Consider the following 20,714-nt stretch of genomic DNA (forward strand, 5'->3'; position numbering starts at 1 on the left):
CAGTAACATGATGCATACTTACCTTACGTAGAATTGAGGGGCAACTAAGCACATTTCTTAATGGTATTTCTACGTTGCATGACCAATATATTTTCTGATTTAATAAATGATTTTCTAAAATATTATATTCTTTATCTTTAATGAATTAATATATTTTAACTGTAAATTCCCGAAAACGGCTGCATATTAACTATCTACATCGAATAAACATACTTAGCTTAATGTTTCTAAGTAATTACCAAACATTATTCTGGAGATACTGTGACCGTCAGCATGGTCAGAAGGTTACACTTTTCGGACAGACTATGTACTTGTATGTTCTTAACTTTTATTCATCGTGCAAATTTTTTATTTTATTCATGGGAAAGGAGAAGTTATTTTTCTTGCTTTGCTCTGGACGTTTCCGAGCTGATGAGAAACTTTGTTCTTTCTTTATCCGCAGGCGTTCCTCAGCCTTATCGTCTCTGACGATAATACAAAGGTTAGTTGGGCTTGCAACACCAATATTGTCCTCTATTTCTTGCAGACTTATAATCGGGTAGGGAGATGAAGGAGATTGCATTGCAGTTTTGGCCACAGAGAAGAGGATACGCACCGATAATCATCTTGAAGTTACTGCAGAAACTAAACATTGCATAGAATTCTTTTATCGTATTATACAACGATATAATGAAACATCGTCTGTTGAAGATAAGCCTTGCACTAGTACACCTCGCTCCGTTAGGACACCAGGTGTCATTAAGGCAGTGAAGCCGGGAACCGATTGAAATCCGGTCCGTAAGCAGAAACTCATGGTCCTGCAAATGAACTTGTCACGATCATCAGAGAAAAACGTGATCAATGAAGACCTAGGACTCCATGTCTATCGCAGAAGGTCAGGCCAGCGGTAAAATCGGCACTTGATAAAAATACAATGTGACAGATCAAAGTTGCTCCTGCAGCAGTTCACAGATGAGAGCCCTTTCCAATTAAAGAACATCTCAACAGACAGAATGATAGTGTGTATGCTACAACCAGTGTTACAGCATGTGAACAAGTTCCTCAACTCCAGAGAGGCAATCGTCTTGCGTCAGTGATGCTTGACTGGGTGTGTCGTATGTGCGTCCCGCTGACTGTCATTTTTTTCGGAAAGGTGTGAAAACGGGAACCAAACTGTAACAGGAGAACATTATGTTAAAAAATTGGGTGTTCCAACAGAACTCAGCATCGGCTTACAAGTCGAAGACGACACAGGAGTGGTTTCGTCGCAACAATACAGCGTTCAGCACCACCAAAAATAGCCATTGTCCAGACCAGACTTAAATCCTCTTGGTTAGAAGATCTGATACTTTTTAAAGAAGATGTGTACTCACCTCACATGACTGTGGACTGCTTTTAGTTTGCTAAGTGAAAGCAGTGGCCGATATATACATGAATGTGGTTCGTGCTACTATTGATGATTACATGTCGTTTACGAGTCTGTCCAGGCACAGAGACGATATGTTGAATCACTGCTGTCCCTATTGATTTGTCACTTTCCTAGTATATATTGCATTACATATTTCTTTCTATCCATACTTAGTTTCATTTTTATGGTCTGCAATTTTGAGACAGAACTTTTGACCAGACAGTGTGCAATACATTTATCTAACCCCCGGAAACGAAATTATTCCCAATCTGACACAGTAGATACACTTCTATGAAACCGAAAACTAGTCAAGGCGCTAACGGTAATGCATTTATTCTAATGACTTTATAGAAAGAAGGTTTCAATTGAACGCTGATTTAAGAACATATTTTTGCTATGAAATTTCACAATATCTACAGAATATTCTGTTTTAACTACAGGATATTCTAACCAACAATGGGCCTCTGTGGCTCAGTGGTGAAGCTTTCATCTCTGATGCATGGGGTCTTGGTTCGATCCTAGCTCACGCCAAGTGAGCTTTGTGGTGGAAAAACACCGTGTGGGGTTTTCTAGGAGTTCTCCCGCTTCCTCCAAGTTTCTATATTGCACCATTTCATTCACTTCTTCTCCTCATTGTCTCCTTTAGCCTTGCCAGACTAATCGTGGGACGTAAAACACCATTTCATTTCTAACCAGCAAATAGGAATACGAACATAACAATAATTTATGTATACTTCGGAATGCAGAAGTTCGTACTATCAATTTGCCCATAAGACACCAGTAACACTCTAATCTACTTAAGGTAAGGTAGTTGTAATCGCCATAATTGAAGATCTGGGTGCAAGAAGGGGACATCTCCAATTTTAATATATATATTTAACTTAAAAAAATATTGAAGATATTGTTAAATTGGAACTGTCCGCTTCTTGCACCGAGGTCTTCAATTATATAGTTAATAGGTTAAAGCGAAATAATATTGTATGAATACTGTTTAAAACAATATTTATTTTACAATCATTACGCTATATTTAAAATACAACAATTTCACTTTAAAAGTTCATTTGAGTTTACAAGTTTCTTTTCATATAACAACGCATGAAAACCTTCAAACATTTAATAAGAAAAGGCAAAATGGGAGGGCAGAGTTCTCGCTTAAGTCCTTCCAGTTCATTTCTTCTCACTATTGGCACTTTGAGATCAGCACCAGCTATGTAATATTGTCAAAATATGTTTAAACATCGTTCAGCATAATTGATGATATGATAGTTTTTAATTGATATAGTAATTAAAACATTGTATTTTCTCTTTGTTTTGTTTTGTAAAAGTATCAAAATTCAGTCTTCCGTTTTATTTTAATATTGGTATTATTTGCTGTTCAATTAAAGCTTCCAATATGTAAAATGTACCAACTTTTATCTTATACATGTATTGTAAAATCTTGCTTTTCACGATCTCTTTCTTGTCGATACCTGAAAAATAATAATAGAATTCAGATATTATATTCACAGACTTTAACATTGTACAGTAACATTAACAATTATGAAATAATCGTTACAAATAGTTAGGACAGAAAACTTCGCAAGTAAGGGGCTTCTCCTGCCACAGGCAACAGCGAAAGTGAGGTGTAATTTGGAAAGGAATCACTCAATGAACACACTTTAAAACAATAAAACAGTAGCGTACCCAGAATTTCGTTAAGAGGTGGTTCAAGGTCCCATATATCATTTCAGGTGTTTGTATACATATAATAAATATTTATATTTACACATCTTGCTCAAGGGGAAGTTCTAACTGGAAACACCCAATGCGTAATACACTATTTTAAAACAACATTTCTTACGCATGTATTAAAAATATAATACTTGTATCATTTAAAAATTATTTATACTTAGATATTCCTTACAAGTTTTTTCTTTATTTCTTCTTTTTGTATGTAAGAATGTAACAATGTATTTAATAAGAAACAACAACAACAACACAGGAAAAGAAGTTCGTGTTAAAGCCTTCTGAACAGTTTTCTTTTATGTGGAAAGAATATATTTCCCCGTAAGGGGAACAGTATCTATGTATTTTAATTGGTCGTTTTAAGATATTCACCAGAAATATTCTAGAAGGTGTTTTCTTATTTTTGTGATGACTACATACTTTAATGCAATTAGACCAAAAGAGGGCAGAAGACGGCTATTAAAAAAGTTCTACTGAGAAGGGGTTAGCCAACAATTTCCACATATTTTATGTTTCTTCTCCCTACAATGTTGTAATAAGGATCCAAAAACTCAATGTTTCACTTCTGTTCTAAAACAATGTGGAATTTCCGTTTTTCTGTTTTTCCGGAAACTGTAAATTCCCTAAATTTTCACACAATAAGAACTAATTAAATATATTTTCAACGAGGTATCTCTGATATGTTTAGAACCTATATTACAGTCAGTTAAAGAAAATGCTGTGGTTTCCACGAAAACTCTTGGCGTTGGAAATACAAAGATTGTTCAGTCTACATTTAGCCAATTTCGACTTACCTAAAAATTTAGAAGAATCCGTGACGTCAGGTCCATAAGTGCTCGATGTGTTTACCTTGGTTCCTAACAATAGCCCGACAGCGTAATTTTCACTGTACTAGGCTTTTCTGAAGAACTGGGAGAGGAATCTTGTACCATTCCCTTTGCACAGCTTTCCAAAGTCCTTCCACAGAGTGTCACACGCCATTTTCCATTGTCACACGCCGCTTCAGCAATCCAAATCCAGAATAGTCCATAGGACTTGCATCTGGAGATTTAACAGGTACCTCATTTAAAGGTATTACCTGTATACCACTTGCCTCCTCCATCTGCCTGTAGAATGCGAGGGACGATCGTGAGGTATGTGATGAGGCCTTGTCCATGTGAATGCGCACCAGATTGGCGTCATTTCCGTACATTCTTTGAATCTCATGCTCGTAGATCGGCTGCATGATCTGCTCCTGAAAATACTGCGAATTTATTTTGCAGTTCTTCGCCACCCTACTAATCTTCAGTTTACCGCGGTAAATAGCCAGTAACGACCATGAACCCTTTTGGGAAGGATTCTTTACAGACACGGACCCACCTTCTGAAGTTCTTGACGCCTTTCTCTCGGTACATGATGATTCTCGGTTTGCCGCAATTGGAAAGGTAAATCCATGCTTTATCGAGCGTTACGACGTACATCCGCCTTTGTTTTGCCAAATGCCGTTCGTACAGCTTCCGGGCGTTACAGTTTCGTTCGTTTTGGTGAGCATCCGTGAGAAGACGGCCGCGAGCTTTCACGACTTTTTCCAGCTTGAGTTGATGGTGTAACGTCTGGCTTACAATCCACAAAGACACGTCAAGACTATTAGCCATACACCTTTGTGTTGGCGGATTTTCTTGCATTGCCATTTTGCGAAGTTTCCTCTGCATGGTGGAGGTGGCCTTGGTGCATTCCTACTTCCTAGGCAACTTCGTTGGTGATCCAAATGGTGGAGCTTCGTTGCCCTTGTACTTTTTAATAACATTTTTTATTCCACTTAAACTGATGTTGCAAAAATTCTTCTTGTACTGTTTTCTAATGACAGAAACACTAAAGTGTGCGTCATAAAGAGCCGCAACATAGTCTTCCCAAAACCGGCTTAGTTTGGGCGGCATTTTGGTCACAGAGCGGAAACCCACACACTTGGAAACAAATTTAACACAACACTCATAACAACGATCCTGTTTTGTGCGTTATTGTCGTCCGCGCGGAAAAACAACCCCGTTCCCAGGAAGCCACTGGACAACACTGCAGGACGCCACGAGCCAGGTCCGGTATATCCATTCTTCCCGGGAGGGGGAAGGAACGAAATCAGCCAAACGTAGGAAGAACAATCTCTGTAGGCTAAACACTATGGCGGCCATATTGACTAAACCCGACAAGGGATTTTTTCGGACTTTCTCTGAGTTAATGAATAGAGTATGATCATTTTAGAAAAACGTTTTAGATTTTTTCTTTTGAATATCCGTGTTTAAACCTAATTGCACTTGAAGCTAAAATTTTTATTCAGATTTCAGCTTAATTCATGGAAACAGTATACCGTAAATACGCGCGTAATATTAGCCCTCGCATAATTTTCGCATCCCAATTTTCAAGGGCATTTTCTGTATATTTTATTTTCCTCGCGTAATTTGTGCACGCGAGGATTTGACAGTGATTTGTAAGAAACCACATGACTTCTTAATCAATTTTTTAATGTTATTTTTCTACAAGTTTAGAATTAGTTGTTTGTTGTCAATTCTTGCTACAAAGAAATTGTGTACCGGTATTTTCGTGTTATTTTGACTGGGGGAAAAATTAGACGATGTTCACTGATGTGGTTAATTTTTTCCCCGCATAATTTACGCACCCTTGTTTCAAAACAACTTTTATCCTCTAAAAAAAGTGCGAAAATTACGCGAGTAAATACGGTAGCTAGTTTAATTTTTTTCTTATACTGTGTGGTTTCAACGAGAACCGAAAAACACGCTATTTTTTAATGTGATTTAAAAAGACTCAAGGTACATTGAATATGAAGCGAAGAAAAGTCACAATAACTGTAAACATTATACTTAGAGTATTAAGGTTTAAGACATCAATGACAGCATTACAAATATTACATATGACGTTATGAATATACATGTTTCTCAAAAACATCTCTCACTTTCAGAGTAAACAACGCACTGGAGTAAGATTGGTTGTGGGTAATCATTCATTTATTCTGGACATGTTCTTCTACTTTAAGGATCATTATTTTATAGTAGGAATTCATTTGTATCAGGGAGTATCTATAGTAATTACTTAATATATCAGGTTGTCTTCTATTGAGCTTTCGGAGGTCAAAATTGAGAATACATTTATTGTAATTTCAAAATAACATTACGAAACCACATATTCACAGTTTAGTTCGATGACCTTCTGTCATTTTACCGACAACACCACAATACCATCTTTATTGAACTTCGGTAGTTTCTGAGTCAAATAATTGTGGCACGTAATATTCAAAGACCTCTTTTGAAATTAACATCATTCATGGAGTTCTGCAGAGACTGCAACAAAGAATTTTCTGACGATGCCAGGTCCGAGCTATACAGTGGAATGCATTAGGATCTCCAAGGCAAGTCTTCTGAATTTCTGAATGCTTGTAAAAGATGTATGTGGTCTGGCGTTATAAGCTGTGTACACGACCCTTTCTGTTGACCAGTTTCAGCTATTTTAATTCTAAATTCCTAGATGCACTCGCACTTATCGTCGACAACATAGGTCCAAGCGAGTCCAGTCAATTAAGAAAGTGCAGAGGACAGTATTATGGACATTTGTTTTATATCAACGCTGTGTTTGGAGCAGTTAGGAGTAACGTATTTTTTTTTTAAACTTATATTTCCAAAATGATGGATTGTACGGAAAAACCTACTGTATTCAAAATGAAAGCTGACAAAATTTCCTACAGGATTGTACCTATTCCATTTTTCTATTCCCAATAGTTTCCGAGATATCTACCTGCAAAAATTACAAATCTTTAATGAAGAGAGTGCAAAGGACACTATTATGGGCATTTTTATATATATCGACGTTGCCTTTGAAGCAGTTGGGAGTAAACGTATTTGTTTTGTTACTTATATTTCGAAAATCATTGATTGTAGCAGAAAAGCTACTGTATCCAAAATGAAAGCTGACAAAATTTCCTACAAGATTGTACCTATTCAAGTTTTTCTGTTCCCAATAGTTTCCGAGATACCCACCTGCAAAAATCGCAAATGTTCAATGAAGAGAGTGCAGAGGACACTATTATGGACATTTTTATTACATCAACGCACAGTGGGCCGAAATTGGCAATTTTGTGCGCATAATTAATTCACTATTGTCCAATGACTGTGATTCATTTTATATGGTCAAAAATGAAAGAAAATGAAGAAACATAGTGAATTAGATTGATTTACTGAAAATCTGTCATTTTAACATGCAGAAAATTGTGCGACATAAGGGATGTAATATGTGATGTGTTGATATGTAAATCAGTACTATAAGACAAATAGATCAGCGCACTCTAGTGGTACATAAAATATATTATGAAAATATAAATTTCATAATGTTTGAAACCTATGCTTTATGTGGACAGACATCACTCAATACCTTCACACAAACACATGGTTATGCAGGAAAAATGTGGATATGCACAGACTGTACATACCATATTGAATAATCACAAATTAATCACACGTATCACCATGTGCTCACTATTAGTGAGTGTTATTTCAGTCACTAATGTCTCCATTTCACTTCTTCTGCTGTTGTAATGTGAGAAAGCTCCACCAGAAGAGCTAGTATTCGTGTTGAAAGTTTATTTGCCTTGCTTTGCTGAGGTCTCATTGAGGAAATGATAGGGTCCGATGTAGTAAGTTACTTTAACTAACTAACTAACTCTATGGCCTATGGAACCCAGAGGTTCAATGCCGCGTTCACAAAAGCTCTCCACTGACTTCTATCTTCAGCTAACTGCATCCAGTTTCTACTTTGTATTTCAATCTCTGCGAGATCCATCTTAATATTGTCCTCTCATCTGCGCCCAGGTCTTCCTAATGGTCGTTTTCCTATTGGTCTTCCAGTCAAGACTTTGAAAGCGTTTCTACTTTCTTCCATTCTTGCTACATGACCAGCTTACCTAAGCCTCCTAGATTTGACGACCCTAAAAATGTTGGGTAAACCATATAAATTATGTGGTTCCTCGTTATGAAGTTTCCGCCATTCCCCATTCCCGTTCCTCTTGGGTCCAAATATTCGTCTCAGGATCTTGTTCTCAAATACTTTCAGTCTATGTTCTTCCCTCAGAGTAAGCGACCATGTTTCGCAACCATACAGAACAACAGGCATGATTATCGTTTTGTATATTTTAAGCTTCAAATTCCTCGACAGAATTCGCGACAAGAGATTTTGAACCGAATAGTAACACGAATTCCCTGCTTTTAGTCGACATTTAATTTCTTCGAGAATATGATTTTCCTCTGTTAGTACTGATCCTAGGTATTTGAAACTATCCACTTTATCAAAAGTATTATATAATATTTTAACGCATCCATAATTTGCTGTATTCCGGTCCCGACGCACTTTCATGTATTTAGTTTTCTCTGCATTTACTTCTAAACCCATGTCCCTGCAAGCGTTTAATAAGATCTCTGTATTTCTTTCTACTTTAAAAGCAGGTTTTCGATTGTAGCATATCCTGAGAATTTTCTGCAATGATCTGCTTGAATCGACGCACATCTTTATTTCGTGCTTCCTGAGCTTCTTAGCTTAATTGTCCAGTGATATGTAATGCAGAAGTCCCTGAAGCAAAAGTTTATGCCCAGACACAGGCATATAGTACGACAGATACTTCTCGACGAACATCTTGGCAGTCTCAAGAGCATACCCCTCGAATGTAGGAACATTTATGTCAAAGCCACATGAAATAACTCCCAGCACAACACCAAATCTCTCAATAAGTACCTCGTCAATCCCAGTAATTGCTCTGAGAGACTTGGATCTTGGAAAAAATCGTGCCGTATTGCCATCATTATATGTCCCACTTCCATCAGGCTTGGGTTGGTTCCCCAAAAGACCCATCATAGTTTTGAATTTTGCAAATATCATTTCCTTTCTTATTGTGAATTTTATTTTTATCTGCTTTCCTAACTTGCCATTTCTTGATATCAAGTCGATACGAGACGTCTGCAATGCATTCAAAAAGCGAATCCATGCGTGGGGAGTTGATAATCCAAACTTAAAGATATCAATAATAATGGACCTCTTTCTAACTTTATCAATATCGTTCATTTGGGTTGGTGAAGCACCTGTTTTTGCTGCTGTTGCTGACTTCCTGCAGAAAGAGTTATTTTTACATCCATCACCCCATGATATATTTTTCAATGCCATTTTTATAGGGGCACACATGGGCAGCCATAGTTTTCACATGTTACACATTACATATTGTAGACTTCAACAATGCTTGTATTTCAGGTGTACAACGTGGTATATATTTGAAAGGCAAATATTGTAACTAATGATCTTGATTACAAGAACTTGCATAGTTTCATTTTTATCACCTAGTATTCATTCTGCACATTTGCAATGTGCATGATTAATACATGTAATAATAGTTGCAACACTCAGTAATAACCCAAACTGATACTATATCCAAAGCTCGCCTGAATTCCTTTTGTCATTTAGTTTTTGTTAGCTACTGAATATGACCTACGATTTTACTTGTGAGAATCTGATTCTTGATGTCATACAAACACTCAGAAAAGTTTCACTTTAAATTCATCTGTAAAGCTACAGGGGAAATTCATACTGCATTTTAAGCCTTGGGTTTTGTCAAACTATGTCAGTGTTACTTGTCACGAAACATTCACTTTGAAAAATTAAGTTAGGTCTTCTGACCCACTGTGCAATGCTGTGTTTGAAGCAGTTAGGAGTAAACATATTTGTTTTTTCACTTATATTTCTAAAATGATGGATTGTAGCAAAAAAGCTACTGTATTTAAAATGAAAGCTTGCAAAATTTCCTACCAAGCTGTACCTATTCCATTTTTTCAGTCGCAGTAGTTTTCGAGATATTCAGCTATTGACTCACATTTTTGGATAAATTTGGCTTCTAGCGTCCCAACCCTTATTTTACAGGAAAGTTGTTTTCAGGGAAAAAGTTATAGAATATTAAAAATTCTTAAAAATGAGTTATTATTTAATACTTTATCTTCAACTGATCGGAAGTTACAGCAATTTGAAATTTTCCGACACATTTTGAGATTTCGATAGAAAACTACATTTCTTTGTATTTACACTGTGAAGCCTGGCGAAAGGTAGTTGTATAATAAAACGTTTTATTACAGTTACATTTTTAAACGTCTCATGTAATAGCAGTTATAGTGCCTGTAATGACAAAGACATTACAATACTGCACTGCTGTAAATTTTAAGTATCATAATAAAGATGTAAAAAAATGACAAACAGAAAGGTTTTTGAGCGTAACTGATGGTTTTCCGACAAACTATTTATATGGAAATTTTGTTGGTTTGGCTCCTTTGGGCGGGAATGTTTAGTAATTAGCCCAGGATTGGCTCACATTCATCAAGTTTATTATATTCCGCCTCAATTTTGATATCTTCAAGTGATATGGGTTGGGGCTCTATCTTTCCATCATTGTCTTTCTCTTTTTAAAACACGGGGACATTAAGATAATTCATTTGGCAGTTTTGGTATAAACAGGAACAGTTTGTTCAGAGTTACCTGCGATTGCTGCAGTATTTGGAACACCAGCAGAAAATAATTTTCAAATATATATACGTGGAAAGCTCGAAATTTCGGGTCAGGTCCCCAATGTTTGGTCGTCAAAGGGAACCTGCTGACCAAACTTTCGCACCATATATGTATCTATATAATATGAATTTGTCCTTAGCATTGAGTATTGAGGCTTCAGGTTTAAAATTAAATCTAGAAATTTTTAATTGAAGGTAAAAACATGCAATATAAACCAATTAGAATCTGTCTGGACGAATAAGCAAGTTTCAATCAAGTAAATATTTTAAATGGTGAGTGAGATACTTGATTATTACCTTCGTTATATCTTATTAGGTTCACAAAATCTTGAAACATGAATATTTATGAACTAATAGGTAATACTTTGTACCTTGAAAACTAGGTGGTTTCAAAAATATTTACATTTAATGTTCACTTTCCAAATAGGTAAACATTTAAACCCGCATGTAATGTTTAAATCTACAAATTCGATACTGTACCCGAGAGAAAAATAGAACTTTACATCACAAATTATCAACAGAAAATCATATTACCTCTTGATCAATGCTGATAACTCTTGTTCTAACTCTTCGTGCCGGAAAAGAGGTAATGCGCCAAGACTTTCTACGCTGGCTTGTCTGATTCTTGCTCTCCTTCCCTCCTCTCTGTCGCATTCTGCTTCTGATAGTTCTTGGCTATCTGAAAATCCACTGGGAGGCTGGAGAGCAGGGACTTCATGGTTCGTGGGTTTTCTGAAACGTTCTTGAAATTAGAGATATATAACACTTTGTAAAAGTTGCACACCAATAAGGGACCACGAGAGTGTGTCCAAATTCATAGGATTTTCACGGCAAAGCATGTCGCATAAATGATGACAATTTCAGCATGATGGCACATTCATCTCATCCCAACATTATCGGTTTTGTAAACCGAGAAATACCGTAAGAATGTGGTTTACGCAGAACTGAGATACTGAACAAAAGTCACAACCCCTCGTCAATGTCAAAGGGGAAAGTATAAACAAACAATTGAATTCGAATGAGATCACATGATCGATCTACGAGAAGAAGCCTTCTTGCGCTGCAATATTGGTTGCGTGTAGAGGACATTTTATTACGACAATGATGAGTGCGTGAAAACATTGGAGAGAAGAGAATCGTATAAATTGACGATTTCTCAGGGACTTCGCAATGTGATTACGTCGTGTAGTAACAACTATTGTTTCCATTGCCGTAACAGACTCCACAGTTTCGTCCATAATGCCGTAACAGACTCCACAGTGTAATGCTCCAGGGAATACGTTACGCCGAGTTATGGGAAGCTTCCAACGCCGCCTAGATGAATGTGTTGTGCAGAGTTGGCATTATTTGACAGGAGTCATATTCAAAAAGTAATCTAAGCAATGGACAATGACCTACACATTAGTAAATGGCATACCATTAACTATTAATTGACATAAGACGTAATAAATAAATTACAGTTACTGACTGATGATGTATTTTTAACATCCTACTATGAAAGCTGCCGCACCCTGTAGTTAGTCACTGGAGCAAAGTAATTGGTGTAAATGTATTTTTGTCATGGTTTGATGCCATCGTTGAACACTGGAGAGGCATGATGCATAACTTTGTGTTGACTTCCATCATTTAAAACCACAATTGACGAATCAGGCTGCAGTGGTCGTATGGGCACTATTTCAGGTGTCCAGTACAGAATGTTTTCATGACTCCCACTTTAACCTGTTCGCTTTTGTGGTGAGCGCACTGTGCCAGCGTGGATTTCGAACATCATGGCGGCTAGTGTGATTATGTGTGTAGGGGGGCAACTATGGATATAACACACCATCTCACTGTACCAATTCGCCACAATTTCACCTGTGATCAAAGTTCTAGAGGTCAAAGTCATACTTTTCCTTCATATAACTCCTGACGCCATACTTCAATATCACACTTTTCGGCCACATGTTCTCAGAATGTGCACGCCTTCCCTTAGGAACTATAAGTGGCCTATTGCTTCTTTGATGTGCACGTGTAGGATATGTTTGGTCGTGATAGTCGTCACCATCCCCATCAGACAATGGTGATGTGTTGTGGATTGGCATAAAGCAGACTAACAGTTTATTGCCCACGAACATCCTACGCCTGTTTGATTCGATGCGACGACGTAAATGGAGCACGTGAAGGTTCATGCCATATTGATGTATCAAGGTCAGAGATGTAGTGCGTTCCGAAATTGTAATCATTTCTATAGTCATATAAATAACGCAATTTGTGGCATAAATTTCATTCCACTCACGCGTCTTTATTGGTACTGCAGTTTTCACAAACAATAATATATTTAGAATGAGAGTAGTTTAAGACTTACTTTAAACCACTGCATTGTAAATATTAAAATATAATAGTGTTCCTGTATCCATAGATGATTATCTGCAACTGCTGAACTAAAAAATATCTACAGACTCTTGCTTAAACACAATGTTACCATGTTAAGTTTAGTATCTAAATTGCCTTACTTTTTTGTATATGAGGTTGATTGGTTTTTAAATTTGTTTCATGTATCGAACAATGAGGTTATGACGGTCTCATTTATATCAGCTTAGAACGGCCCCGAGGCTTTCAGTGAGAGCACGAGTAGCATGCAAGGTCTTTTTCACAGAATAGGCACTTTCCCATCAAATCACCAAGCTTACAAGATAATGTTATACGTTCCTGCTAGCATACGCAACGCATTACGGGAAATAAGAGTTTCTTTTTATCAAAGGCACTGTATGGAATGCAAATTACATGCAAGAAGCTAAATGAAAATAAATTTTGCAAATGGACGATAGTGACTGGAAAATAGGTTGAAACATACCTTCACCACGCTACACACTATATAGGCTTCAGAAGAAGTATCGAACGTCTAAAGGTTTCATTTCTTATTTTTGAATATAGTGTTTACATTTTCTGTGGTTACTCCTGAATTGAGAGTAAGACAGGTACATTCGCGAAGTGTCCCTTTAGGATTAGTGTAAAATTGATTCAAATGCAAAGTTCTCCGCAAGCCAATGTGTATTGTAGCCTCCCATACTGGTAATTTGCATATTTATGGCCTTCATATATCCAGAATTGAGTCATGCACTACTATTTTATAACGTTCAGACACACAATTGCTTTTAGTTTCTTTAGATATAACCCTGGCTATCATCTTGGATCGGCCATAGTGGATTCAACTTTATGTTTTTCAGATAGGAATTGGTGCAAGTGATATATCAAATTCATGTATAATTTTCTCAGAAGTTCATTGGTGTAGTGAGTTTTACCATACCTTGTACCGTTTGCAATGTATTACATGTTACATGTTTGGCCCTTCACGGATATTGAACCAAATAGAAAGTTGTGCAAGACCCCGTGTATATATGTAATCTTTCACTTGATTCATCGTTGACGGAATATTCTCTGTACGTACATACATACAGACACACATACGTCAATACGGAAATGGTAGGTCTTCCCCAAAATCTGGTCGTATCTGGATTTGCATTAGGCATTTTGACCGTAATACATTACTTCCCTGTTTTACTATAACATTGAAGTACTAACAATTACTTACAGAAATATAATATGATTAAGACACCAATGTTGTAAAGAGTTTGTTTATACCTACAGTATTTTTCCAGTTAGAAATTGTTTTGATTTGTCAACATTAAAAACGTGAGCGTAACTGATATTACTCTGCAACATATTTCGCGAAGTACCTGGAGGGATTTAACATGTAATACCTTCGAAACGGTACAAGCTACATTAAGATTCACTACGCCGGTAAATTTCTGAGAAAATTGTACCTGAATGTGATTATCACTTGCCTATTTCCATTTGAAAAACAAAAAGTTGAATTCAATCTGGCAGATCCAAGATAGCGGTCAGGGTGAGAACAATGTCAGAGAAGCAGTACTTGATCCAATTCGTTTCGCATATTGCCACATTCATGTCCAGATATATCTTAAAAAAAAAAAAAAAAAAAAAAACTAGAAGCAATTATGTGTGCGAGCCTTACAATAGTGTAAGATTGAATTCCGGATATACAAAGGCCCATAAATATGCAAATTACCAGTATGAGCCGCGAAGAACTTCGAATCAATGCGCATTTGAATCAATTTTACACGAATCCCGAGGGGAAACTTCGCGAGTGTACCTTGTCAGAAACAACTCTATCGACTACGGCTTTTCTATTTTGGGCAAATGCATTTGAAATATTACGTATTTACTTCAGCGACTTTAAAGCCCAAAATACTTTCAATCCATTTTAATGCTATGATAAGGTAATTGTTCTTCCAGTTCCTTTGAGAAAAGAGCTTCATTGACTAATAGGCAACGAAAAAATTGCCTCAGTAAACTGTTTCTTTAATCCCTAATTGTCCGAAGACCTTCAACATCTTCAAAGTCACATTTCGTGTATATTATCACAAATAGAATGTTTTTCCACCTTTCAGCACGTCACGGCTTAAGATGCATTGCGCAAAAAGGAAAATAAATATTCATAATTGACAGTTGGCTCTTGCTTGGGGTCTTCTTAGTAGTTCGAATTGACTAAGTTATTACGGGGATTTATATAACGAATACTGTTTTCTTGGTATCTACTTTTTTCTTTAGTTCATACATCCCTGATATTATCTTGGAACAATCCATATTTGATTCATGCTGGTGTTCCATACTAGGAAAGTCGTCATTTTGGATGTTAAGCTTCTGTGCACATGAATGTTAAATTTCTACAAAGTTAATATTCATGTCTTTAAAGAAGGTAACTGAAAACACAAAGTAAATTAAACTACTTTCTTTCAGTAGAAAATAAAGAAAAACTAGGATTCGTCAAAAACTTGCTTACTTAAAATAATATGCCGAAACAAAAAGCTTTGTTTGTGACTTGGGATTACTTCCTAGAGAGAGGGAGAAGAGATCTTTACGTTCACAGTACTTTTACATGGTGGAAACATAAAGCAAACGAAATAATTAGCTATTTGTCATTAGGAATGCATTCCACATTTGGTGCACCCACCCTCTATCACAAGACTGTAGAAATCAATTTTTCGATCACGCAATTAATACATGGAACGAAAAAAGGATATTTAATATTATTTTATCACAGCTTCATTTGTATATTATTCTAAATTTATAATAAAATCTCACGACACCCTTGGTGTTACCCTGGACCACTAAAGCTGGAAAGCTTTGCTCTAGAATGTACACTCATGTATGAAGTTAAGAATAGTGTGATTAGAGGAATGTATCACACAGAGAAAACGGAGAACCAACTACATATTAGTGAGAAGTGGAATTTTGGTTGGTAATAGGCTGAAAACAATGAGAAAAGCTATATAATGCGCAACAGGAATGAAAATACTCAAGGCCGTAATACAGTAATCTGGAAAATGGGTTACGTATAGGGACATCTGTAGCGTGTAATTTGCCTTCCAAGCATATCCCACGAATGTTCTAATGGGCTTAAATCTGATGATCGACTACGTTTATCGAATCGTCTAATATCTTGAGTCTCAAGGTACGGACTCATTATGATAGGATATACATTATCATTTATTAGAATAAAATCAGGGTCCACTACATGCCGAGAAAGACGAATGTACTGGTCTAGGACGTCATCCTGATATCCTATTCTTGTGAGGGTAGTCTTTGGGAAGACATGCATGGGTATGAGTGACTTCTGGATGATCCTACTATAAACCATCATTTCTCTATCCCTGTAACGATCCAGTACAGTAATATTAGCTAGAGGAACCATGTTCTTGACTCTCTCCAGATAAGTGCATATAGAGAATCACTAGGGAAACTAACCCGGAATTCACTGTGAACAGGACATGACTGTATTGTCCCCGCGTCCAAGTGTGAAGATCTCTACACCAATTCAAATCGGTTCTTTGCAGTGGGTTCAATCGAACACAACCTGCTGGTCGTCCGGCATACAGGTGTAGCTCAGCTAACCGTCTATACATTGTAAAACTAGAAACAGTAGTCTCCGTAGAGTTGCAAGGTTCCTCTCGAGATCTAAGGCGGTGCTATACCTATTGATCCAGGTTGTTAGGTGTAATAAACGGTCCTCTTTGTAGTGGTACTTTCGATAGCTTTCGCCTTACACCCGAGAGGTTAATAATTCAGTACTCTACTTACGAACATGTAGAAACTGAAGATTCCTGAAGTTTTCTATAACTTTTCGGACGATTACTTTCTTTATTTCTTCCTGCACTATTTTAACACTGAGTTTCATAATTTATTCTTTGGGAACCCTATCTAGCTAATGAGCGTCAACTATATATATACTTTTTGTCTTACATTTAGTAGTTTTTGTTTCCTTACCTCCTCATTATAGGAATAACATTATGTTATGTATTATTTGAGTATTTCCAGCGCGGCCCACACTTACTTTTTCCAACAATTAGTTTGACAATAGAGACAGCCAGTTACAAAGATAACATACCACCCCAGATTCCGCGATACGAGTGGGGGGGGGGGGATTTTATGAGTCATCTCAAGTTACAACTGTATATAGCTTGTTTTTTGTTCTGCGACGACCCTCTAAAGCCCGTCTCTCTGCCACTTCAAAATAATGGAATATTTGTAGTTTGCAGCACGTAAGATATTGGAGATCGCACAATTTAGTATGTGCATGCAGCACCCCACCACTGTTAGATGATCGTCTGTAGTACATCAGGCGATGCACACTGAAAGATGTGTTAAAGCGGACAGGTGGAAATGATGCAAAATGGAAGATATTCACTCAGTGTCAAAGAGGCCAAATGAAACAATGTTGAGAAAATGGAAAATTTGAAATAATAATAATAATACAATATTACTAGTGTTTAGCCGTTTAACGAAAATATGTCCAAAGTTGGGGCATACACCAATCGATAAATTTTTCAGCTAAACAAAACAATATGGGTGTATATAAATCCTCATGCGTAGTTTCAGAGAAAATCGAGGAAAAATTTTCTTATTAAATCGATGTTTTATGACAACCAGTGTAATACCAAGATGAAACTGAAACTGGAGTATGCTCTAATAAAGCTTTTCGTTATGAAATTAGCAGGATGACAGTACACTGCATATTTAATGAGATATGCCCATTTAAGCATATTATTGAGCAAAACATGATTCCTGCTTGAGTTCCTCTATCGCTTGCACCGCAGTCAGATTACGATTCTGAATAACAATCCACTTTAATGCTCGCTGGGACCTTTCATTCAGGGTTTTCTTCCTACCACTATTCCTCTTCGGCAACGTGATGTCACTTGTACTCCGTCTCTCGTAAGACACTCAATACACTACCACTTTCGTTAGGCTTCCACCACATAACCGAGCACGAACCATTTGCCCCTTATGGAAATCATTAGTTATTCAGTACTATGAAATTTTAGGTTGAGTTGAGTTTGCATTGACCCAAAGCATGTGTTGAGATCACTGGTTCGAGCGTAACAGTAGTCTTAGACGTCAAAGCATAACCCCATTATACCGGAACATTTTCTAAGTATAAAAGCTCCCATAAGCCAACATGCAACACTAGGGATGTACACAGAATGCATGCATAATTCCTCGCCAAGTAGAAAGGATAAAATTATAACTTGTACTTTTAAACGTGCAAAACAGGTCTAAAATGAATAAGTGCGATTTTACCATTTTCTCGGAGGCCAAAAACTGATTTAGGTGCATAATACACATGCCGGGGAAATTTGTAATTTTGAAAATAAGTCCAGGGATTTTTTGAGAAAGAAAGATTTTTTCCCACTTACCGATGCGATAGATTCAGTGTTGTTTCGATTATTGGATAACTCATTTAGCACCAAGGGATGGAATTTATTTCCATAATTTAATAACACGTAATGTTTGCGGCAATTTTAGTTTGCTATAGTGGAGTTTCTCTAAATATTTTTCCACAAAATTATTTGGGCTTTACGTTGGATAACTCATTAGGTTATTCTCCTTCACTAATCGATGATTGATCTCCAAGATGTTACGATTTTAATCCCCATCTAGTACAGAATATTATAGAGAGTACGACTAGTATATTATAGACTAGTCGGGATTTGAAATGTAATTTAAATTTTTCTCATTGATTCCCTTTTTGTTACTCAGTTCCATCACAAAATATGCGTTTCATTTTAAATATATTTAGAACAAAGTATCATCAAATAGAGCTATGAATACCAAATCTACCAATTGCTGCAAAGGAAAGTAATTTAACCAATGAATTTATTATATGTATTAGTTAAGCACTACATTAAATATTTAAATATATGCTCCACGTTTCGTTTTACGTTCTTGATAGGATCAATTTTAAAACAGACAAGAAATACTATAAACCATAAGTTACAGGACAGCGTATTTAAGATGTTTTTAATTTCTCGTTTTGTAGTTTTAGACTGTATCAAGAGGCACAGAGTCATCTTTCTACAGAAAGAAGTTTGATTTTCCTATTCCTTTCCTAGTTTTAGATTTCCTTAGTATGATATTTTTGCAAATGTATTTCTGAGAAAATATTGCAATTACAAATATATTATTGATAAGTTAATATGTTATCAATTCCTACTATATAAAAATCATGGACTTATAGACTATTGTTAATTGTTAATGTGATCCGCTTAAAAAGTTGTCTCAAACAAAATGAGAAGGTACTTAACTTGCTTTTGTGTATCCTATTTTTGATTTTTGATTCAATTGTTGTTTCAATCAGTTTACTTTAAATAGAAAAGGAAAATCCATAAATTAAGTGATTTACTGAAATGATCTGTAACAGGATACAGAAAGAACAAGCTCAGTGGCTTTCGAGTTCATCTTATAGACTCATAGAACCAATCCTAAAAGTGAAACTAAGAATATTTATGGAACTACCTCTACATGCCACCTACTTGCACTACCTGGATGGAGCTCCTCTTCGTCCCTTGCTTCCTCCGCTTCTTCGTTGCCTATGATTCAATTCAGGCGAAGCTTCTGTTGATTCAGTACTCGAATCTAGGTCAAACCCTGATTCTGGAACATCAAAAATGACGTATGTCTTAGAGAGTGACTCTGTTAATTAACATTACAGGAATTAAATGTTATTGCAATATGAATATAACGTTTTTATACTCGGAAATCATTCCCCTTTAAATAACAAAAACACGACGTGAATTATCGCTCAGAACTATCACGAGATTATTAATTAGGTATGCACTTCATACAGTAATGAAAGGCCTGGTGGCGACATATGTAAGCTATTCCTGGCTAGATTTTTCTAACATTATAAAGATAACATGAAATGGCACTCTTCCTGAAAATATCATGAAAATTGCATTATATGGTATTTATTACATTTTGCCGTTGATTCCGTGTTTTAATAATTACCATCAATATTGTTCCATAATTCGTATGAGTGATTTGTGCATTATTATAACTAATTATATTAAATTACGTTATGTATCCAAAATTAATAAATACATTAATATTGTTTTATGCTAATTTACTCTCAGTTTTAAGTTAGACTATTGTTAATTGTTAATGTGATCCGCTTAAAAAGTTGTCTCAAACAAAATGAGAAGGTACAAAATGAGAATATGTAGAATGAGAATATGTAGAAAAAATGGATAAAAGTGTAATATTGTGTATAAATAGAAGTTTATGGCACTGCGAAAACACAATTTTGTATACGATTTCCACTGCACACTGTGTGTGTGTAAAGTAAAGTTCGGATTCCCATTTAAATCGGTTTTAAATCCGAATTCAGGTAATTCCTTACACAGGAATCCGAAAAATGTACCCTTATAAGAGAAGAGAAGAACAAACAGGGAAATTTATTCGTACATAAAGTTAAACGAGACGTCTGAAATAGGCGGGACCAGTCGCGAGCGAAAAAACAGGAGCAGTGCAGAGTTGCAGACCACAAACTCATTGAGAGGTTTCATCTTTCCTCACGGAGATTTCGCTCCATAACCTTAGTCGCAAGCCATTGGTACATGGAAGGTATAGGGTTGGACCGCTCCGTTGTCCGTAAGACAGTAGTTGACTCCAAGAACGTCACACAATTA

At 36.3% G+C, this 20,714-nt stretch overlaps 1 protein-coding gene across 1 annotated transcript in view; it reads right to left on the bottom strand.

Moving 5' to 3' along the window:
• Positions 1 to 2,380: 2,380 nt before the first annotated feature.
• LOC145672658 (cell adhesion molecule Dscam1-like) overlaps positions 2,381 to 20,714 on the bottom strand; it is a 439,482-nt gene continuing 421,148 nt past the window's right edge. The window contains exons 27-29 of the mRNA XM_081741822.1: positions 19,569 to 19,680; positions 11,221 to 11,418; positions 2,381 to 2,856 (exon numbers count right to left, since the gene is read on the bottom strand). Of these exons, the coding sequence (XP_081597948.1) occupies positions 2,805 to 2,856; positions 11,221 to 11,418; positions 19,569 to 19,680 (362 nt within the window). The 3' untranslated portion in view covers positions 2,381 to 2,804. The remainder of the gene's footprint in view (positions 2,857 to 11,220; positions 11,419 to 19,568; positions 19,681 to 20,714) is intronic.

This window comes from Thermobia domestica, chromosome 16, assembly GCF_964235325.1.
Source record: "Thermobia domestica chromosome 16, izTheDome1.hap1.1, whole genome shotgun sequence".
In the NCBI taxonomy this organism is placed as follows: domain Eukaryota; kingdom Metazoa; phylum Arthropoda; class Insecta; order Zygentoma; family Lepismatidae; genus Thermobia; species Thermobia domestica.